Source organism: Rhinolophus hipposideros (assembly GCF_964194185.1).
Source record: "Rhinolophus hipposideros genome assembly, chromosome: 9".
Taxonomy (NCBI): Eukaryota; Metazoa; Chordata; class Mammalia; order Chiroptera; family Rhinolophidae; genus Rhinolophus; species Rhinolophus hipposideros.
This window is the reverse complement of record NC_138055.1, coordinates 9605683-9628830: the sequence shown is the minus strand read 5'-3', so window position 1 is coordinate 9628830 and position 23148 is coordinate 9605683. Positions and strand designations below refer to the sequence as shown.

Here is a 23148-nt window from a genome sequence, read left to right as displayed (position 1 = left end):
TCAGTTTCCCCACCTTTAAATGAGCTCTACAGTCCTGCCTGCTTCCAGATTGTAAATCACTGTATGCATTTTTAAAGCCACCACCACCACAAAGGGTGCAGGGCATGGCCGTAGTTCTGCCAACCCAGGCCTGTATTCACAGAACTGAGAGGTAGCCTCTAGGTATGGCCAGCTCTGGTCAGTTTAGGTAGGAAGGGGAGAATCCCCATTTCTGAGAGGCAGTAGCAAGAACAGCAAGGGCTCAGGTCAGGCAATCCTGGGTTCTAGTCTCTGCTCCAACTCCCTCTGGCTATGTAACTTTGAGCAACGGCTAAATGTCTCAACCTCCATTTCCCAATCCATAAAATGGGACCATAATGGCCACCCCTAAGGTTATTAGGTAGATTAAGTGAAATCATGTCCCTCTAAAATCCAACCTTAATCAAGAGTGTCTCCTGCCAACCCCACCACACACACACATATCTCTATCCCCCTGCCCCCTACATCCAAGGAGCAGAGGGTTGGAGCTTGCCTGTGGGCTGTGGGGTCCCTGACCTGCCCCTTTACCCCACACGTATCCCCCAAGATAACTTTCCATGACTTCAGTTCTCCTTAAATGCCCATAGGAGGGGAAGGGAAGAGCTAGGAGGACAGGGGCCCACGGGTGGTAAAAGATTGTTTCCTTCTGTGAAATTCAACCCAACTTTATCCCAGGACCAGCAGGCCTCAGGAGTGGAGCCCTGGAGCCCCTTGCCCTGTCCCCTCCAGACTAGATGTTGGGGGAGGCCCACCGCCCCCATCTGCCCTCCCCGCAGGCCTGCTCACCACCCTCACGCAGGGCGCCCCAGCCTGTAATCCAGCAGTGCAGGCCCGGCTCAAAGAGGTGGGAGCGCGCAGGCAGGCAGACGGGGCGAATGGCGGGCGAGCGCAGGACCGGGTGGTCCAGCTGCAGCAGGGCCACGTCATAGTCATGGCTGTCGTCCTCGTGGTATGGGTGCAGGAACAGGCGGCTCACCTTGAAAGACACCTCGCCCGGCCAGCGCGAGCTCTGCCACACCTTGCCCAGAAACACGGTCCACAGCGCCGGGGAGGCCATGCTGGGGATGAGGAGGGTGTGCTATGCAGCGGCAGCCTCGCCCATTCCAGACCCTTAGGGTAGCCAGCTACAAGCATTCCTAGATATGTGTGTGCCTCTCTGAGCCTCAGTCTCCTTATCTGTGAAATGGGAATGGCATCTGCTACTCCCGTGTTCTTAATTCAGTAAGACTGTAAAAAAGGAGCACAGTGCCAGGCAATGGCAGGTATTTTTCTCCTTTTTATCTGCACACTTTATTGACTAGGCTGCTGTGAACTCGCTGAGACTCGTTAGTCCTCACCAGGAGGGGGTGGGAGTTGAATGTGGAGGAATCGCCAGAGAATAGACCTCGAAGACCCCTGGATATCAGGTCAGCCTTCAGGTCTTTCTTTACCTTGTGGGCAGAGGAGAGCCGGGGTGGAGTGAAAGAGAGCGAGGTGGTCAGACCACACTCAGAAATAGCCCCGGCTATCTGGGCAGAGAATGCAAAAGGGAGCTTGGCTCTGGGCAGGCAGGGTGACCGAGGGGTGATGGTTGAGGATTCGTCTCCAGCACTGAGAGGACGTGATGTCTGGTTCTGGATGTGATAAGGACAGAGTGCCCTGGTGGCTCCAGGCCCTTGGCTGGGGACTATAGAGACCCAGGGCAGAGGACGGGGTGTGGGGAGAAGAGTCTAGGGGTGGAGAGGGGCATTGTAAGCCCACCACCGTGCAGATGGGGAAGATGTCGTAGGCTGGGTGGGATGTCCCCTCTTGGAGGCACACCGGGAGGAGGGGGTCATGGCCTGTGACCAATCCAGGCAGTCTGCTCTCTGCTGTACCCATGTCTAGCACAGCCCCTGGCACAAAGCAGGAGCACAACGGATATTGCTGGATGGATGAATGAGTGAATGAATCACTGACCCAACTTAAAACAAGATACCAAACGCAGAGCACAGAGAGGCTGAACAACCTGTCCAGGGCCACAGAGTCTGTTGTTCATGGTAAAGTCAGGACAACCCCAGTGTGGGAACAACCAGTTTAGGGGGCTCTTCACCACCCTTCCCTCTGTCTGCTGAGAGCTCAGGCACCATCCCGCCCTATCACGGCCTTCCCTACCCCATCCCTCGTGGTCTCGGTCCCCGCACCCTCCCCCTCACCTGTCCTCCTGGAAGCAGTGGGCAGCTGTTATCACCCAGCGGTCAGCGATGAGGGCCCCCCCACAGATGTGCCGGCCTCGAACCTGGAGGCTGGCCTGCCATGGCCACTCCCCCTCCGAGGACATGGCCCCGCCCACAATGCGGCCGGAGGGGCCCTGGAGGCCACAGTCTGGGGTGGGGGTGGGCGAGGGCAAAGATGGACAGAGGTAGAGCGGCAGGAGAGAGGTCAGTGAGACACGGGGGAGGGATGGGGGAGAGAAAAGGAAAGACGTGGAGGGAAAGAACGAGGACAGAGGGAGGGAAAGAGGTAGGTAGGTAGGTAGGACCGAGAGGAGGGAGCAAAGGTAGGATAGACACGTGAACAAACGGTGAGCTTTCCCTCCAGCTCCCCGGGTGCACACCACCTCCTTCCCTCCCGCGTGCTAGGGCCCCGTGCGTGGACAGCGTCTTCTGCCCACCCCACCCTGGGGGAGACCCCCGCAGCCGGGCAGGGCAGGCTCACCACAGTGCTGCTCGTCGGAGCCATCCCTACAGTCAGGCTGCCCGTCGCACTGCGGGTTGGGCTTCTTTACACAGCTGCGATCCTCACACTGGAAGGTGAATGTCCCACAGGGCACCCCTGGGATAGAGGGGGTGGGGGCAGGGCACAGAGGGTGGGTCCCTGAGCCCGAGGGAGCCTCCAAAGCAAGGCCCAGGGAAGATGGCGCCTGGAAGAGGCCAGGAGGAAACTGGTAAAGGGTCTCTTGATCATAATGAAGGGTGCCCTGAGGCTCCTTCAGTGTCTCCTAAAGGCAGGGGGTCTCTTCGACCCACTCCCCCACCCACCTCAGGCTATTCTGTTGAGAGCAAGGCTATGTCTCCCCTCTCAGACAGGGGCTCCTGACCGTAGGGTCCTGCCTCCACTTTCAGGCGAGGCTCACAAGAGCAGAGCTCTGCCTCTTCAGCAGACTAAGGCTCCCCTCGTAGCCGGGCAGTCCTTCAGGTCCTGGCCATACCAAGCCACCCACCTGCTCCTCATTGTCTTCACTGTGAAGAACTTTCTCATCCAACACCTGGTCTTCGCCTGGTCTGCTTTCTTCCTGCCTATTTGAATGTTACCTCTCTTCAAGGCCCAGTTCCAAGCCTGCCTCCTTTAGGAAGCTTTCCTTGCCTAATCTCCTCCCCCCTCTCCAGTCTTCACGTGCTACTGAACATAATGTCCAGAAGGCATTGGGCAGACAGAGTCACCCTCATGTCTTCCTACTAACAGATCATTGCCGAAGGGCTGGGACCACATTTCTGGTGTCTTTTACTCCCACCTCCTCCCTCTGCCTTGCCTATCACTCGGTAGTCTGCAAGTGTTGGTTGGTTGGTCAGTTGGATGGATGGATGGATGGATGGATGGATGGATGAATGGATGGATTGTTAAAAAATGGACACAGGAGATTGAGAAGACTGACAAATGGGTGGGTTGATGGTCCAGTAGGGAGACTGACAAACAACTAGAAGGATGGATAACTGAGTGGATGTAAAGATCATGGATAAAAAGGTAGTTAGAGAGATCAATGGATGATGCATGCATACGAGCATTCATGGATGGATGGGGGATGGAACAATGGACACACAGAAAAGTAGTTGGGTAATCCAATAAATGGGTAGATTGACAGCTTAGTGGATAGGGAGATAGATGGTTAGCCAGGCCAATGGATGGATGAATGAGCGATGAAACAATCAAGTTCTGGTTGGAGACGCCAGGAGATGGCTTGCTGGCTGGACAGACACATGGACATACAGACATACGCACAGATGAATTGGTAAGTATTTGGACAAGTGGGCAGAAACCTTTGCCAAAGAAGCATACAGAAGGGCCAAGCTGTGTGGCTGAGACCCATTCTTTGGTTTCCCTCTGGTTTCCCTGGTCACGCCCCAGCCTACCTTCCTGGCACTGCTCTTCGTCACTTCCGTTGACACAGTCAGGCTGCCCATCACAGACCCTGGACAGTGAGATGCATGTGCTGTCCTCTTGGCACTGGAATGTGGCTCTGCAAACTGTGTGGGGACACAGAAAAGGGGCAGGTGGGAGGGAGTCAGAGGAACCCGGCTGGGACTTCGAGATGCCTGTAGAACGTGTATTGCATGTCAAAATCACAAATCTCTTTCTCAGCTACTTTACACCTGAGCTTCCCAGCAGCCCAGGGAGATACCCTATTTCATTAGTGGAAACAGAAATGAAGTGACTTGTCCAAAGTCAGTTGGCTCAGCCAGAACTTAAAGCCACTTCCCACTCAGTGCTTCCATCTCGCCACCTCAGCACTGAGAGACATCCTCACTTCCTGAATGCTGACAGCTGGAAATTGCACGTGGTGGGGGTCTCTACTCAAAAGGGCAGGCTCAGCTCAGCACAGAGAAGGTGAGGAGAGAGGAGGCCTGGGACGGGCAGGCTGCTCACCACAGTTTCTCTCATCCAGGCCGTTGGGGCAATCCCTGACCCCATCACAGTTCGGCACACAGAGTCCATTCACAGAGCAGAGAAATTCTCCAGGGCAGGCTGGGGGAGGGAGGGCACCATTAGGACGTGTCATCACGAAAACACCTGTAGATGCAGCACCTGTGTGCCACACATGTACGTACCCACATGAACACACACTTGTGCACATGGTACCTGTGGACATCCGTGTCTAGGCACATGCACGCAGCATACATGCGGATACGTGTGAGTGTGTGCACTTAGTGAACACGTGACTGCCTTGCACATATAGACACACAAAGCTGCATACATTTGTGCGCATGCTCATACGTGTTCACGTGGGCATACACACACACACACACACACACACACACACACACACACACCCTTTGTCCAGCCTCTTGGTGCTTCCAGGGATGGCAAAGAGTCCGGGGAAGCTGTGGGGCGGGGGTGCCCGCCTTGCTGCCAGCCAGCCCATACTCACGGTCTGACTGGTTGTACAAGCTGTAGTGCACCTGCACGCCGGGCCCAGTGAGAGAGGTCTGGGAGGTGAAGTTGATGGTGATGCCGGCGGTGGCCACGACGGGAATCCTCTCGGCATAGGGCTGCAGGGTGCGCAGGCCACACAGCCTGGGGGTGACCAGAGACAGACTCAGGGCCACCTGGGCCTGTCCGAGGGAAGGACTGCCTGGGCCCCGTGCAGACAGGGCAAGGACAGGTCAGCCGGGGAGGAAGGGGAAGCCACCCCCCGCATCTCCACCCCCTCCTCCTCTGTCTTGTGGTCGCCCTTGGGTGACCGCTCACCCCCAGGTCATCTTCTAGAAAGCAGCCTGGCCATGTCACTGCCCTGCTGACAAACGTTCAATGGCTCCCCACTGCCTGAAGGATAAAATTCAGTCTGGATTCTAGGCCCCTCACCTAGCAAGTCAGTGCCCTTCTCCAAGCCTACTTTCCTCCACTATGAAATAAGGGACATTTGATTTCTGTTGACCTGAGATCTGACAAAAAGGCTTCCATGTATCAGCAGAGGCAGAAGACTTGTCTGCTCTCTGTAGACGGGCGAGGACGTCCTCTTTGTGTCCAGTGAGAAGGCAGCAGTGCCCCCACTCAGTCCCTCCCTCTACAGCCTTGGTGGTCTCCCTATGACCTGTGGGCATGAAGGGGGCACCAGTTCTGCTCCAGGACGTGTAGCGTAGTGCTGATGGGCAGCTCTTTCTCCATGCATGGACACATGTGGTGAGACCACCCCCCAGCCTTGGTAACACCCCTAAAACCTTGCTGGACCCCCTCCCTCCCAAGAAGATGCTTTTTTTCCCCACAGAGTAGGTGGTGGGACCTCCGCAGAGAGACAGAATTCTCCCCAGAAAACAGGTAGGCATCCTCCCATCTCCAGGGTGGGGGGCACAGGGCACTCGTCCCACAGGGAATCTGGGTGGATCTTGCCTCACAGAGCAAATGGGCAAGCTTTCATGGAGCAGGCGCAGCCACAACCCCAGAGCGGCAGGACCCTCCACAAAGAGCAGTATGGGGTTCCCTGCCCTCCCAGGTGGGACACCCTCACCGAACAAATGGGTCAGCCCCCCAAGCTCACACGTTGCCCCCACAGGGAAGGGCGTACGCTCACAGAGCAAACACGAGCACCTTTACAGAATATGGTTTGAAAGATCTCCAGAGAGAGAGGCAAAAATGCCCAGCAGATAGGGTTGGAGGAAGTGAAGAGAGCAGGTGGGAATGCTCCATGCTGGGAATATCCCACAGAGCAGGTCGCCTGATTCCCAGGGGCCAGGTACTTCCTCAGAAATTTTAAAACATGTTAAGCACTTAGTTCCATTAATTAATCAGTGAGTTAATCAGTGAAAACTGAGGATGAGCTTTGGGGCTATGTCAACACCTCAAGGTGTGGGGCTGGGGGCTGGGCTCAGTTGGACCTTCTCAGCCAACCCTCCTTCATTGGCAGCAGCTTGGAAAGGCCTCTTTGTACAAGGATTTCAAGGTTCTTGAAGCAAGTCCACCCAGGGCCGGAATCCATTCTGCTGAGGATCCAGGAAGACCACTCCGCCTGCTCAGGGGGAGGTGGGCAACGTTGACTCTCACTGCAACATGAGCTTCAGGGGGGCTGAGCCCTCATGTTCCCCACGTCCCCCCACAAACCTGGCCTAAATAGCCTCCTTATTTCTGGCTGCACTGTCTGGCTGCAGTGACCGTATTCTTGCCCCCATATCAACAAATAGTTTCCAAAGTGCAGTCTGGGATCCCTGGGGGTCCAAAGTAAAAATTATGCTCATAATAATACTCAGCTATCATTTGCCTTTTTAACTCTCACTCTCTCACAAGGATGCAGTGGAATTTTCCAGAAACTACATGATATATGAAACAGTAACCAAATGAATGCAGAAGCAAATGTGGGTATCCAGTTATGGTCTATTAATCCAGCTACTAAAGAAAGTTGCAAAAAAATTTAAATTATAACATTTGTCTCACTACATGTTTTTGGTTTTGGAAAATGTAATTTTTAAATAAAATGTGTTGTTTATGTTAAAACGTTATGGGCTTATTATTTTAAACACATTGATAAATATTTTTAAGTTTTCTCAGCTTTCATTTCTAATACTTAAATATAGATTATATAACCTATATAAAAACTCTGTTGGGTGCTCAATAATTTTACAAAATGTCAAGGAGTCCTGAGGTGGAAAATTTTGAGAACCGCTACTCTCCACCAACTCCCACAGCCCAGGCTGCCAGAGACACCACCAGGGGGCACTCCCGAGCAAGCCTGGTCCTTTTAAAACTGAGAAAACAAGGGAGTTTTGTCATTTGTTCGGTTTTAAAGTGAATAAACAAATGTTTCATGGATTATTATCCCCAGAGAACTGTGTTGGGGGCAGCTAGGGGCTGGAAAATACTGGCAGGGGGAAATGAAGTGTCAAGTGCATCTCTAAACATCTTAAGGTTCAGGGAAAAGGGGTGCTATCTCCACACAGTCCCTGAAAATTATAAAAAAACGGGAAGGAACCAGAGCCGGGTTGGAGGGGAGTGGAACATTTCAATCTAGAAGAATTTGAGACCTACATGGTCACCCAAAGCCTTGGCCAGGGGCTGAAAGGCACCAGCGCCTAACGAGGACAGGATGTCTTCGTTACTGGCGTCCGAGAGAGAATTCCAGAATCAGCCTATGGCTCAGCCCAGTATCCCAGGAACCTGCCCAGTCTGGGCAGCATTTGGTTCTCACCTTGGAGGCTTGGGCCAGGGGTGGGGTAGCAGAATTTCTGGGACATGTTTCTTGGTTAGTAGGAGCCAGACAAGAATTCAAGGCAGAAGCTGCAATCTAGTGAGGCAGGTTGTGACTCAACTGAAAGATGGTCTGTTTAGTCTATGAAGTGTTAAATATTTTTTCAAATTTAGTGGCCAGCTAATTTCACATAATCATTTAGATTCTTGCTTCTCCTGAAAAATAAGCCCCCGAAACATTGGCTGGTATTTGAGGCCACCTGAATTAGGCAAGGCACATGTGGCCCTGCTAAACCAGGTCTCTGCCTGTCCCACTGTCTCCCAAGCAGCTTGCCTCATGGAACTACACACAAGCCTGGCTGCTTTGTACATCTGTGTTCCTGGTTCCTGCTGCAGAGCCTCTGGGAGAGGGTACACATCCTCTAGCTCTCCACCTCCTCCCCCCACAAGCCCTCTCCAAGAAGCACCAGAAGTCTGAAGGCTGTGGAGCCCATCTCATCTCAGCTACCAAGTGCTGAAGGCACATTTTTGCACTGTGGTCTGCCTAGCTTTCTCACCTCTCTAGATTTAGAGATTTTTCCTTCTTGCCTCCGATGGACCTGTCAACCTTGCATATCAGCAGCACCACACAGGGAGAAATTCAAGAGAGACTGGATGGGTGGCTGGCGGGGTGGATGGATAGAAGAAGGGTCGGTGGGTGGATGGACGGATGGGCAGATGGAAGAAAGGAAGAGTGGGTGGATGGATGGATGGATGGATAGAAGGAAGAACGCATGGATGGATGGATGGATGGATGGATGGATGGATGGATGGATGGATGGATGGATGGATGAAAGCATAGGTGGATGGATGACAGACGAATACATGCAAAGGTGGTGGATGAAAGGAAGGAAGGAAGGCCGGCAGATGGATGGATGGATACATGCATGCATGCATTCCCTTCCCTAAGGACAGGTTAAATGGGAAGAAGGGTCAGAGAAGGCAAACACTAAAGAAGGGAGGACAGAAGCATCTGACATGGTGGCCAGAAGCTGGACCTGGAGCTGCAGAGCTGAACTTGAGGCCCAGCTTTGCCACATGAAGCAGCTGTGTGATCCTGGGCATGTGGCTCAACCTTAGTAAACTTCGGGTTTCACATCTGTAAAATAGGGGTGATGTTACCCCCCTTGTAGAATGTTTTAAGGAATATATGAGAAAATGACTTCTTTGAAAGCAAGCTGCTGACGTTATCAGGGTCAGACACTCAGCAATGCCTAGTGAGCCTTGGTAGGTGCAAGCAGCGCTGGCCATTCCGGGGCTCAGGGGAGCAGAAGGGCCACCCCGCAGCCGGGCCAGGCCAGGCCAAAGGGTGCTCCAGCAGGCCGAAAAAGCCAGTGGTTCTGTCCCCATTGGCGAGAGGTAGGTGGAAATAGTTGGGTAGATCACAAGAAACGTGACATCACAGGAGAGGAAGCTGGCGAGAGGCAGGTTCCCAGAAAGGGGGAAGCCTTGCTGCGGTGACGCCCAGCCAGAGTGGGTTCTGCGAAACCAAGCAGCTGGTGCTGAATCTCACAAAGCCAAGTCTCTCCCCTGCCTCCTGGCAACTCAAAGGGCATAAGGCCTCAGCCAGGGTCAAGTGGGCACCGGGAGAAGCTGGGTAGAAAGCAGGGAGGTGGGGGGAGGCAGAAAGGGCTCAGAGGAGTGAGGTGGCGTGCCCAAGGTTGCCCAGCCAGTGAAGGGAGCCCAGACCAGCCTCTTCTCCTCACTAGGCTGGCACCTAAGGGGTAAGACACCCTGTCCCTGACCCACCTTCTGTTGCTCCTTGTCACTCTGGGCCCAGAGACTGTGACTCCCCCTCCGTACAAACCCTGTGCCTGGAAATCTACACCCTTCCCCAGGCCTCTCATGTCTTTGCCACCCACACAAGCAGATTTTCCAACAAATGCTCATTCAAAGAATTTCCCGGCATCTACATAAAATGATCATTATCAAAAAAGATCGTAACTAGAGGAAACAGTCTGTCCAGTGCTTCTAGTTTGGAGGTACGCCTCTGCCTTCCCCTGCACACTCAGACTCGGGCAGGAGCCTACGGGCAGAGGGACAGGAGTCTCCATCTAGAGACCCTGGACCCTTAATAAAAGATTCAGAAGATAGAAAGGGACTTTCCAGACTGGGCTCTGAGCTGATGAGAGACACAGCAAACTGTCAGTCCTCTAACCAGAGTGCCAATAGATTGGTCGGGAATGCCTTGGCCAAGAGAGTGAACAGCTGGCACAGCTGCTCAGAGGTTCTATGGGAAGAATCTTCACGAGTGTGAGCACTTACGTGTGCACACATACGTGCATGGATGTATGCACGCAGGCACACGTATTACACTCACATGCCTTACTCAACTCTGGCTCCTCCAGTTACGCGTTGGGTGACTTCCTGCAAATGACTCCTCCTCTCTGTGCCTCAGGTTCCTCAGTGGTCCATGAAGGCAGTACGGGGGCCTGCTTCCTCACTAGCTTGTTGAGGATGAAGGAAATGGCACCTCAAACCCCTTAGCTTGGTGCCTGCCTGGCACCAAGTATCGAGAGCCAGTTATTCATCCATAGTTGCCGCCTTCTGGAGCTGCACTTTCTCCAGGCCTGCAGAAGGCAGTGTCCTCCATCCATTATCTCATTTAGTCTTCCCTGGGTCTATTTCATGCCCATTTTCCAGATGAGTTATCTGAGGCTGGGAGAGGTGAGTCCTTGCCAAGTGGGAAGAAGAGGAGCCAGGATTTGAACACTGTTCTGTCTGGTTTCCACACCTAAGCTCTTTCCACAATGACATTTCACTAGGAACTAATAAACACAATATATAGGGTGACATTTCTCTGATGGGTAAATAATTAAAAGTTGGGAACTTGGGCTGGCCTAAGCCCCTTATTTTACAGATGAGGAAGATGGTGTCCTCAAAGTTATATGCAGAAGCCAGATGGCCAGACTCCCTGGCAAGTCTTCACCCCCATGAGGCTGGAGGAGGCGAGGGAGGAGAGAAGAGAGGGGTGAGGGTGCTGGGGCCATCAGGCCTTACCCTCCCCTACCCACCCACCACCTGGCTGCCATTTCAGGCAAAAAGACAAGGACAAGAGGCCAAGTCCTTAATCCTCTCTAGGCCTCAGTCTCCCCACCTGTACAATGGGTGAGGGTTGGGCTCGAGGGCCAGTTCAGCTCACACTTTCTATAGCTCAGTGATGCTTTGAGACATTGGGAGGGGTAACCCACCCACCCACCTGCCAACCTCATTAGAATCTGTCATAGTGCCTGAAATTCCACCATCGCAGTGTCATTCCTTTGGATTAAGACTGCCCCATCTGTGGTCCTCGAGAAGTCCCTAGCACCCAGTTCCCATCCCCTTGCCCGCCCCTCCTGGCTGCATAAGGGAGGGGAGAAGAAGGCTCTCAGTAGGGAGCACAGCGTGGGCGGTCATGTGTCCTACTGTTCCTGGTGGTGGGTATGAGAGAGGCCCTGACTGTGGACCCGTCAGACACCCCGAATCCCACGGAGCCTCAGGCCCCTTCTCTGGGAAATGGAATAATGACACTGTGGATGTCACAGGCCATTGGGCCAATGAAGTGAATGCCAGTGCTGAGCACCAGGCTGGGTGCCGCTGTGCGTGTGTCTGGTGCCAGGGCCCGGCTCCTGGCTGGTGGAAAAGCCATGCGTGGGGTGGGGGGCCAGGGGTAAGGGCAGGAACAGCAGACCCAGGGCCCTTCTCACTCCTCCCTAGCCCCTTTCCCAGATATCAGATTCAGCTCTGCGGTGGAAAGGATGGTAGGAAAACACGTGATCATCACTCAAAGAGCTGTGAATCATGGGCCACTCTCAGGATCACTTGGGGGGCTCCTGAAGCTGAGCCCAACTTTCCTCAGTCTGGTCAGGCCCCAGGCAGGGGGAGAGGGATCCCCAAGGGAACTCCATAAAGGATCAAGGCAGACATGCCCAAAATGCCACCCACAAGCATGCTGGGGCTGGTGGGACAAAATGACATCTGCTCCTCAAACAGCACAGGGCCAGCATCTGATGTTACCACCCCACCACACCCTGCAATAGCATGTTGGGCCACTGGCATTTCTTCTTTTTCATTTGAATCACAGTCCCTGATAAATTGCAAAAAACCTAGACAGGATGATGATGGGTCAATGAGCGTTGTCAATCCCTGTCACCTTTGTCTGTCTGATGTTTTCAAATAGGATCAACCTACAAGGGTCAGTGAATGTGAACACCAACTCCAGAATCCAAGCATTCCAGAGTTCTAGAATCTTCCAGCTCTAGTTTACTGGAATTTTGGATACTCAAATGTGTGAAGCCAAGAAGTCAGACCTTGCATATTAGAATCCCAGCCTCTTAGACCCCAGCATTGGAAGGGAGGGCAGAGACCCAATCTGTTATTAGATATAGAATCTTCTCTTCTCCATCCTTGGACCCCAGGTGGGGTGGGGTCTCTCTGGCTTGGCAAGGCTACTTCAAAATCCCTCTCCTCTCCCCAAGCTGCTGCCCCCAACAGTGGAGCCTTGGGGGGCTCCTCCTCCATGCCACCCCCACCCCTCTCGACCCTCCCCTCCAACCTGAATCTCCACCCATCTGTGCCTGAATCTCCACCATCTTCTCTCTTTCTCTACCAGAGTTCCTGCTCAGCACTTAGACATGGAGCACTGCCCCCCTTTGTAAGTATCCTCTCCCCAGGCAAGGGACAGCACATCCACACCATCTCCATCGCCCTGCCTCCCTGCCCAGCCCACTCCTTTGCAGTTGTCGGGACCACCAGCAGCCCCAGGTTGCCCGCCCCAGTGGGCATTGACCTACTGATCAAACTGCAGCCACGGCCCCACTGTGTTCTGTCCACCTCCCCAAGGGACTCACTTCTTCCTCAGAAACGTTGTCTCCGGTGGGGTTAAGGGCAAGAAAAGCATTCGGGTAACAGAAGCATCATCGGCCCTGGCTGTGTGCAGTTTTCCAGCCAGGAGGCCACCTGATTTTAACCAAGAGCAGAGAGCAGGATAAAGGAAGCGGGGCCTCCAGTTCTACTTGGGTGGTTTAGGGAAAGGCACTGCCGGGTCCTGTGGCTCCCGCATCACCTCGTGTAAGAATTAGGGACCAGATGGGGTGACAGCACCCAAGGAAATGAAACCATTTCACTCTAACTAGGATCAACATCCAAAGTGTCTGATGGCAAATGAGTGTCTGAACCCATGGGGGCAGGAAAGGAGGCTGGGGCCAGGATGGGAGGCTGACAGGGACACGATCAAAGGGCGGGGCCATGAGCAGCTCTGCCTCTGCCCTCGTCCCGTGCTGCTCCTCTGAGGCCCAGGCCTTGGACTTCCAGGGGGCGTACCTGTGGGGAGAGGAAGGGGTTCCAGGGTGGGTACCTCCGGTTCTGGATTGTCCACTGGCCCTGGGTGCACGGCAGGTCGTATTTCTGCCTCCGCAGTGCATAGGCGTCAAACCAGAGGGCCAAACCATAGTCTAGGGAGGGCACCTGTGACAGAGGAGCTGGTCACCAGGTAGCCCGCGGGCTGTGGCTGGTCTGGGGACCCCACCTCCCAGGATAACAAAGGGAGAAGGAGGTCTGCCAACACAGGGCTGAAGTTGGTCAGTCACTCAACAAACAGGCATTGCTGTGGCCACACCCACCTTCCCCCTCCCGGAGGGATCTGAAGCTAGGCTAAGCCTTGTGGGTGCTTCAGCAGAGGCAGGCCAGTGCACTCCTACCAGCCAGGGTCCCCAGAGGTCCACAGGGTGCTCTGGGCTGAGAGCAGGTGGGCGGGTAGGGTGCAGGGCTCACCGTGAAGTGCCAGGAGCAGTGGGTGCTGGGTGAGTAGTAGCTGGGGAAGTACGGTGTGCTGAGGACGCCCTGTGGCTCCAGCTGGCTCTCCAGGGTCAGGTTCACCTCGCAGGCTGGGCCCAGAGAAGAGCTGTTACATAGGGTCCCTCAGCCCCGCCCCACTGCACCTCTCAGCAGCGGGGAGGCAGTGTAACCCCACCAACCCTGCTTCCACTAAACAGTAAAGTCTAGTGGTTGAGTGTGACTGTGTGACCTTGGGCCTCAGCTACCTCATCTGTAAAATGGGGACAATAATATTACACACCTCATAGGAAGTTGAGTGGATTAAACAGCAGCTTAAACTCAAACAGCCTGACATGTAGTAAGTGCTCAATAAATGTTAGCTATTAACACTTGCTGTACAGCACTGGACCATTTACTGGGTGTTTTCACTACTGTGACAGCCTTAGTTATGGGGGTTGGGGGCAGGAGAATCAGTCCCCTTTTCAAAGATGAGGTTCAGAGAAGCAGAGTGACTCAGCTGAAATCACAAAGTGAGAGGGCGAGTGATTTGGAGCTGTCCCCAGCTGCCCTGCCACCTCCCCATGGAGTCAAGGTCCCTAAAAGCTCTTGTTCCCTTCCCCCTAGAGCTGTCAGAGACTCCCATGGAACTGAGCCAGCTCTGTCACGTTCTTAGCCCCAGGGACCCCCCAGAGGGCAGCTAGTACCCCAGCAGGTTCACCTGTGGACCTGGGCCACTGCCAGGAGACCTTGGGGGTTGACACCAGGAGAAGGAAAGGAAACTGAGTGGGAAGAGGTATAGCAGCCTATTTACAACCCTCCCTACCCAGAGCTCTGGAAGCAGGCCCAAAGACAACCAGTGGGTGTGAAGGTGTGTGTGCTCTTCCTGAGAGAGCGGGTGGTGGAAGGGTTCTAGAGCAGGAGGAGAGTGGTGGCTGGGGAAGAGTCAGTGGACACCCTGGGGAGAGCCTTTCCCATGAAATGCTGTGTAATCAGCCTCCCCTGAGCGCCCTACCCATCTCCACAGAGATCTGTGGGTTCACGTTCAGTTTGAGAAGATTGTCTGGGGTGAATCCCAGGTTCTCAGGCCTGCTGACCACAGACCGCACCCTCCAGGCTCAGCCTCGGGTCAATACAGAGGGAAAAGGGGTGGGGAGCGGCCCCGAGAGGAGACACAGAGCCCGGTCAGGAAGAGAATGAGAGGAGGGATAAAACGATACACTCAGGAAAGAAAACCAATAAACTCAGGAAAGAAAATCGAAGAAGGCAGGAGAGAGATGAAAGAGAGAGAAGAGTGAGAATTGAGGGAGAGAAAAACCAGGGAGAGGAGAGATGGGGAATGTAGGAGAGTGAAGGAGAAGATGAGGGAAATGGACCGAGAATAAAGGAAGAATGTGTGTGTGTTGGGGGAAGGGTGGTGCAGTAGAGTGTAGAGGCGCTTCTAGAACCTTCCCTCTCCCCCATCCCACCATAACTAGAGCCAAGAAGGTGAAGGGCAGGCCCAGGGGAGCACCCTCAGTTTCTGCCACCGCCCTCTTCCTCTCCCTAGGGACTCCCGACCCCCTCACCCTGGAAGGCCACGGACTGCACAGAGAGCACGAAGGGGTCGTAGTAGCTGTACAGGCCCTTCTTCCAGACCACTGCCATGACGGAGCCTGATGCCAGGACCTCCACCACAGGCTCCTGGCGGCTGCAGCCATAGACCCTAGGGGGACAGAGAAAGGTCGCAAGGGTGGGCGGGGGCCCAGGATGGGCATCTGGGAGGCACAGAAGAGGATGAACTGGAAATCTGTACGTCCAGGTGTGCTGCCAGCCTGCTGTGTGTTCACAGACAAATTTCTGACCCTCTCTGGCCCAGGGACCTGCCTAGAGGCTTTGTGAGGGTCAAACCAGCATCTCAGGAGGTTGCCAAGACTTCTAAAACTCACAATTCGACTATGCCAGCTGACTCCAGTCCCATAGAACCCCCTCTACTCCCTCAGAATCCCCGTGACCTCTGAGTGCCCAGCCTTGCCCACAGGGAGACCTGACTGGCATCTGTGGGGACCACTGGCTGGACACACACTGACTCCGGGTCTTTTTCTGGGCAGAGACAGACAAAAGGCAGGAGTGTGGTCTGGCACCCCAGGATTCTACCCAGAGCTTGGTGCCTGGGATCCACAAAATAAATAGCAGTATCTTAGACTTCTCAGCTCTGAGAGGTCTGGAATGCCAGCCCTGCAAAGGCTCTTAGGAGATTGTCGAAGTCAACTGCTTGGTTTCTAAGTGGGGAAACTGAGGGTGAGAACCATGCCAAGGCTCCACCACAGGTTCACAGCAGAGATAGAAGTACCCTGGGCGCTGCCTGAGACAGCAACTCGTGCCCCTTCCCAGGAGGTGCCCCTGGTCTAACCACCTCAAGTAGGGGTGCTCCCCTCACCTCTCACTAAAACTCACACAGCCCCTTGTCTCTGACAGAATCCCCCGAGCCCTTGCTAATGAGTAGACCAATTCCCGGGAAGCTGATAACCCTGCCTCCCACCGTGGGCATGCCACCAGCCAGCAGTGGGGTACTGCCGACCTACAATGTATCGGCCATGGACTTGACCAGAGGGAGTGGAAGCTGATGGGGGCACGGCAGACATCCCGGCAAGTGCATACATGGAATCCAAACACAGCCTCAAAAACCAGAGTGGAGTGAGTAATCCCAAGGCAGTTCCCTAGGAGGGTGCTGGGGCGGATGTGTCCTGGAAAGGGGTGTTTCCCGTGGCCTCTGGCCAGGGAGGGAGATGGCACTGCTTTCCCAATCCCTCTCCCTCCTGCTTTTACCTCCCCCTCCACACCACACCCTCCTCAGCCTCACCTGCCCATCTCCCCAGGAGGTGGGAGATAAGATAGTAGGGTTAAAAGGCACCTGGAGGTCCCCTTTAATGGGGGTTTCAGCTTTTAATGGTGGGGGTTTCTTTGCTTTTATTTACTTGGCAGCAAAGCTTTGTTGGAACTAAAATGTCTCCAGTCTCCCAGGAACACATGGAAACAAACCAAAGGGCCCCAGGTCATGCCTAGGAGGTTAGATTGAGATGGGCAAGGGTCTGCTTTGTCTTCCCTCCACCACTAAAGCTCCCTCTCAAGCTCTGGAATGCAATCTTGTCTGTCACTTGAGGCCTTCTCCTTGGGTCCAAGGTGGAGCGAGCTGCCTGGCCAGGGGCCACAGTGAGTAGGGATCCAGCAGCCAGGCCCCCACCAATATCAGTGAGGTGTGTGGTGGGAGGGCACTCAGAGAAGCCCCAGGGGAAGCCCATAAGTGTCTCCACCCTCCTTGGCCCGGTAATCAGATAGTGTCTGGCTTCTCTACACTTCCCAGAGCCCTCCAGGAACCCAGCCCACACACACCCAGGTTAAGGTCACCACATGACACGGCAGCAGGGGTGTGTGCAAAGGGCATGCAGCATCAGAACCTGGAGACTCAGAGAGGCCCTGGGGGAGGGGGTTGGGGAGAAGCTTCCCCCAGCTCACTCTCAAGGACTGCCCTTGATCTGAACATGAAGGCCCCACCCCCATCCCTGCCTGGAAGCTGGCTCAGCCCAAGCACAACAGAGAGGGCAGCAGGCTGGTGTCCCCAGTGTCTTTCTCCACCCCCCACAGAGTCTGGTAGGCCCAATACCCCTTCCCTACCCTGTGGACCTGAAGACCAAGGCCATTTCTAACGCCTGCATGGTCTCCCCATGCCCTACTACCTACCCTCTGATTTGGTCACTTCTGCATTCCACATCATATCCCTTGCCCTAAAGCCCTATTCCTCTGCTCAGGAACTCAATGCCCTTTGTGACCCAGCCTCAACTGAATGGCATTGCTGTGTGTGAGGATCTCGGCACAGAGGGGCCTGTTTTAAATCCTCACAATAACCCTGCAAGGTTAGCATGATTGTGTACCCATTTTATAGGTGAGGAAATTGAGGTGGTGAGAGGCAAAGTGACTTGCCTTAGGGCACACAGCTAGAAAGCAACAGAGTGAGGGTTAGAAGTTGACTCTGAAGCATTCTTCTAACAAGCCATGTACCTCCCAGAGCTGACCTTAGGGGTCATCTAATACAACTGTTTTGTTACAAATGGGGAAACTGAGGCTCAGGGAAGAGACAGAACTGCCCGTAGTCCACAGTCATTTCCAGCTTTCCCTCCCCCGGTTTCCCTCCAGCTAACCTCACTCTCTCCCAGACATCAGGCCCCTCACACAGCCCCTGGTCTCAGAGTGCTGTGTGACCTTTGACCCCACGCCACCATTCCTTTCCCAAAGCCCCCACCTCCACCCCCAACTTTCCCAGGGACTCACGAGGTGATGAGTCTCCTCTCCAGGGGCCCGGCCACGTCGTACATGGCCAGCCGGTCCCGGCAGTCAGCCAGCATCCACTCGAGGCGGAGTTTGAGCATGAGATCCTTTGGGCCCTGCAGGTGCCACAGGCAGCTGGAGGCCAGGTAGTCGGGCCCCTTCAGCTGGAGCACCTGGCCCTGGCCCACATAGCTGTAGCGGTAGCAGCCTGGAGGGGGGAGAGGGACATGCCCCCTGATCTCTATTAGTTGTGGGGATAGATCTGAGGGAGCCAGCCCCATCAGGTCCTCACCCAGGCAGGGGTGGGGAACGGAAAGCAGCTGGATGAGGGTCAGCCCAGATGTGCTTTGTCCCATCTGTCTGTTTCCTTGTGCTTTTCATCTCATCTCCTCATGCATGCATTCATTCATTGGTTCATTCATTTGTTCACTTAGCACTCACTGAGTTCTCCATGCCAAGCGAGTGCCAGAGAAAAGTCCAGCCACTGCCTGGGAGTGCTGAGAACAGTATGGACAGATACAAAGCCCCTCAGTAATAGCTCAGGATGTGAAGGCTCCAAGCCTGGTCTGTGGGGCAGAGAAGTGCCAGCGGGGGTGGGGAGTGGGTCACAGTGTGGGTCACACTGGAGGCCAAGGCGGGCAGGGGACATAGAGGCAGGAGGGCAACCTGCAGAAGGGAGGCAGAGCTGAGATCACACCCAGGAGGGGACCTGCCTTCTCCTGTGGCCATGGGGACCGTGGAACCATGGGAGGTTAGGCAGGCCTGGGGCAGGGGCAGGAGCAGGCTTGGGTCACATTCCTCTGGCTGCTGGGAACAACCCTGAGGTCGCTGGAGACCAGTGAGCCAGCTGAGCCACACCCGGAGCAGAGTGAAGGGTTCATTTCAGGGGGAGAGAAGGGAATGCATTCCTGGGGACTGGGGGACAGCCCTAAGTAGAAAAAGGGAGCTCTAGCTAATAATACAACAAGGAGAATGAAACCAACTGCACTTAGCAAGTGTTTGAGACATGCTGGAATTGAGCTCAAGGCTGTACACTCAGTATCTCATTTAATGCTTCCATGAGATAGTTTCTATTGTTGTCCCCATTTTACAGACCTGGGACAGACAGTTCACCTACTCTTTTCTGGGCCTTGGTTTTCTCCTCTGTAGAATCGGGACAATGAAACCACCCTTGCAGGGTTGTCACAAAGCTTAGGGATGATGCATGTTTGAGTGCTCAGCATAGTGCCTTGCATACAATAGGTGCTCAATATACACTGTTTCCCTGAAAATAAGACCTAGTCAGACAATCAGCTCTAATGCGTCTTTTGGAGCAAACATTAAAATATAAAATATTATATTTTATATAATATAAGACCATGTATAATATAATATAATATAATATAATATAATATAATATAATATAATATAATATAATATGATATAATATAACATATAATATAATACTGATCTTATGTTAATTTTTGCTCCAAAAGACATATTAGAGTTGATTGGCTAGGTCTTATTTTGGGGGAAACACAATATGTAATGGCTGTTTTTCTTTAGGTGGGTGTGGGAGAGACGAAAAGATGAAGCTGGGGTGAAAGTCCTGTGACTTGTCACCCTTCAGCTGGCCCCACTTGAGGCTCAGATGTACCCATCTCATTGGCTGCCCTTACTTCACACCTCCTCTATCACACAACCATACCCACCTGCAACCTCACGGCAGAGGCTTTGCCTCCTCTCCTAGATGCAATCCATAAGCTTTGTGGGCAGGGCTAGAGCTTACACAGCAATACCACCTACACCATTCATTCATTCATTCATTCATTCATTCATTCATTCACTCATTCAATATAGTTCTTGGGCACCTACTATGTGTTTGATTTAAAAACCAAGGACCAGAAGTGAACAAACAAATCTCTCCCATAGAACTAAATATCTCATCTAAACCTCATCATAAGAGAAGGAAGCAGGCAGGATGGGTGTTCTGCCAGGAAGCAGAAGGGAAGCGAGAGTGAGGCTCCGATGAGGTAGGCGGCCTGGTGTGTGGGGAGTCCACACTCTACTGTCTAGCCTCAGCACCATCTCTCGGCAGCTGTGGGATTCTGGGCCAGTCGCTTAGCCACTGACTTCTGCCAATAATCCCTGTCCCACCTCCTTCTCTGGCTGGGTCTGTGGACCAAGAAGGGAATGGCGGTGAACATGCTTTGTTCTGCTACTGCTGCTTGTTGCTCAGCTCCCTCCTCCTGACCCCTGGCCATCCTGACTCCAGTGGGGAGCTGACCTCCCCCAGGAAGAGACCTCTGACATCTGCAAGGGGAAGCGACAGAGCCTGTGATATCTGCCTTGGCCAGCAGCTGCGGAAAGGTGTCTGGCTGTTTCTAGGTATTTGTATTTTTTAAATCTTGCTCCAAGCTGATGCTTTGCTTTTGCCATTTTAATCATTACTTTTGGCAGAGGACGGGGGGGTCTAATTAAATGGATAGGCATTGCTGGTGTCTGTTGATAATCAGAAACGACTTTGGGAAGCCAGGTAGCGCTGGTCTCAGGGAAAAAGTAAATGAACCTGCCTGTGCATTCTCCTCGCCTGGCCTTGCTCATGACCTTCCTTCTGCCCAGAATGCATTTCCCCCTTTTCAACCTGACAGACTCCTACCAATCCCCCATGCCTGAGTCTGCTGCCCCCTTCTCCGTGAAGGCCTCCAGGACTCAAGTCAGGAAGACCTCCTTCCTCCTTCTAAAGGCATGTTCCTTCCTCTGCTTTGGATGTAGCCCGTGTCCCGGGGCAGAACCATTCTCTCTCCACAGCCTTCACGTCCTCTTTTCTAGCACCGGTACTTGGTGTTGGGAGATCTGTTTACGAGTCTGTCTCCTTCATGGGACTCAGAGTTCCTCCAAGGGCAGGGATGGGGACGTGGTCATCTGATGTCCCCAGGGTGGGGCTTGGCATGGAGGAAGTGCCCAAAAAGCCTATTTAAAGGATTTGAGTTGTCACCCCTGCCCTATTAGAAACTGTGCTCTAGAGAGCAAGGTTTTCAGACATTCATGGAACAAAATAAGGGTAATTACAAAGCAACTGCCAGAAACTTGGGGACAAGTGGACATCAGGCACAGGCAAGGGCAAAAGAAAGGCCTATCCCAGACCAAGGGTCAGGGCAACTCATGTACCAATGCAGTGTAAGATGGATGGATGGATGGATAGATAGATGATAGATATGATATGATAACTGACAAATAAATCAGTTTCTTTTGTTCCTCTCTGGACCAGCTTTACTATCTTACTGGTTCTCTCATTAGAGTTAAATAAATCTCTGACATGTGCTCACTATGTCTGTGTATGAGAATCATGATTTTAACTCTTTGAAAATTGTGCTTTGACCCCATGACATCCATCCACCAAGGAAGTAAGCATTTGACCAGCCAGGTGGGAGGAGAGGAAGGTCAGCGAAGGTATAACCAGCATTTAAACTGCCTCGCACACTGAGAGGAGGCTGAGGTCCTCAGCCCAGCCTCAGCACTGGGTAGAAACTCTCGGTAGTATAAGAAGAATCTGAGAATGTAGGGGCTTCTGATCAGGACCACAGGGTACAGTAGCACAAGTAGTGCACTGCACAACTCCGAGCTGCCAGTCACACAGGTGATGTGGAAAGCACCCCTGGCGTTCTGCAGCACAGTGGTCCTGATGCTGCCTTGCTTCCCAGGGCTTAGCAGGCAGATGTGAGCCTCTTGGGAAAAAGCAAGGTGATTCTAGTAATATGGCACAGGGATGGGGTGGGGGGCAGAGGGCAGATTAGCCTGGCTGGCTGAGAAAGGGAAGGAAAAGGTGGACGGGGTACCCCTGAATGTGACAGAAATATCTCCCAAAGACCATGTTTTAAATTCAAAGTAACTGATACACCTCAAACTGGCAAGATTATTTCCCACCATCAGTGCAAACAGTAGCTTGTGGGCAAATTGAATCCAATGATAGAAAATTAGAGTCATACTCTCACACCCCATACAGGCAACACACCCACACTTATGCACAAGACACACATACACATGTTCACATATGTACAACACCTCCTCCCCTCCCCCCACAGGTCCCAACAAGGCTTGGGACCCCTTGTGGAGCCCACCATGGCACCCCCTGGGTGGCTCTAGGCAAGTGCTCCCTGCACCCACCAGAGAATCCATGTGGCTCCCTGACACTTGACCAGTCCAAGAAAAACACCAACTCAAAAGTAGAGAGGAAAAAACAAAAGTAGCGTACCCAGCGTGGAATTCAGTGCAACTATGTCTTTCACGCTGGCTTCTGTTAAAAGGAAATGAACAAATGAAGACAAAAAATAAATACATAAAATGAAATGAAAGGAAAATAAAAATAGAAGAGACTATCAGAGCCAGCCTGTCTGATATTTACCCTGAATGCTGACACCACCGCCACCCCGGGCCACCCCCAGTCTTGGCTCCTGGGTCCCTGGGGGCCCACCCTGAGAGCATCCCAGCCCTGGTGGGCAGCATTTCCAGGCCTCGCCAGACCATCCCACATTGCCCCTTCCCAGTACTGACCCAGGATGACCAGGCCCTCAGGGTCCAGCTCATACTCGGCCCTGTAGGGAACAGGCGCCGAGCTGTTGGCTGTGGACAGCAGCTCCTCCACCAGCAATGCCCGCACCACCTCGGGGCTCAGCATTGGCTGGCGGTGCTCAGGGATTTGGAGGATGAACCAGAAGAAGCAGGTGAGAGGGCCTTCCCTAAGGCAGGCAGAAGAGAGAGGGGCTGGGGACGGAGCCTGCAGTCTCCCCTACCCAGCCCCCTGCTCCTGTGGTGGGAGAACCACTGTGGCTCATGCATATTGAGTGCTTACTACCTCCCAGGCATTGCTGTCCACCTTCACAGGAAAGCCTCCTAACTACCTCTGAGGCGGGTGCTCTCATCATGCCCATTTTACAGGTGAGGAAACTGAGACACAAGAGGTTTAATTGTATGCCACAGACAACGTCAAAAGGGGCAGAAGCAGACCTGAGTGGGACAGCTGGGCCACCCTCCACTAACACCCCTCTGTGTCTTCACCTAACCCCTGCCAGGCCCTCGATCAGCACGTCACAGCCACTGTCTAGGTAATCCCTAACACACGTCCGTGCCCACTCTACAGAGGAGGAAACAAGGCACAGTGAAGAGAGATCGCACGCAGGAAGCCAAGTTGCCTCTCCATGCCTC

General features: G+C 53.5%; 1 protein-coding gene across 3 annotated transcripts in view; it reads right to left on the bottom strand.

Annotated features, from left to right (window-relative positions):
• Nucleotides 1–23148, bottom strand: part of TMPRSS6 (transmembrane serine protease 6) — a 37409-nt gene that overhangs the window by 2445 nt on the left and 11816 nt on the right. For all 3 annotated transcript variants that reach the window (XM_081059939.1, XM_081059941.1, XM_081059940.1), the window contains 12 exons: nucleotides 22498–22682; nucleotides 22199–22240; nucleotides 17968–18172; nucleotides 15228–15364; nucleotides 13660–13772; nucleotides 13244–13353; nucleotides 5123–5268; nucleotides 4621–4719; nucleotides 4107–4220; nucleotides 2695–2811; nucleotides 2193–2361; nucleotides 805–1076 (listed from right to left, as the gene is read on the bottom strand). In XM_081059939.1, the coding sequence (XP_080916065.1) occupies nucleotides 805–1076; nucleotides 2193–2361; nucleotides 2695–2811; nucleotides 4107–4220; nucleotides 4621–4719; nucleotides 5123–5268; nucleotides 13244–13353; nucleotides 13660–13772; nucleotides 15228–15364; nucleotides 17968–18172; nucleotides 22199–22240; nucleotides 22498–22682 (1709 nt within the window). The remainder of the gene's footprint in view (nucleotides 1–804; nucleotides 1077–2192; nucleotides 2362–2694; nucleotides 2812–4106; nucleotides 4221–4620; nucleotides 4720–5122; nucleotides 5269–13243; nucleotides 13354–13659; nucleotides 13773–15227; nucleotides 15365–17967; nucleotides 18173–22198; nucleotides 22241–22497; nucleotides 22683–23148) is intronic.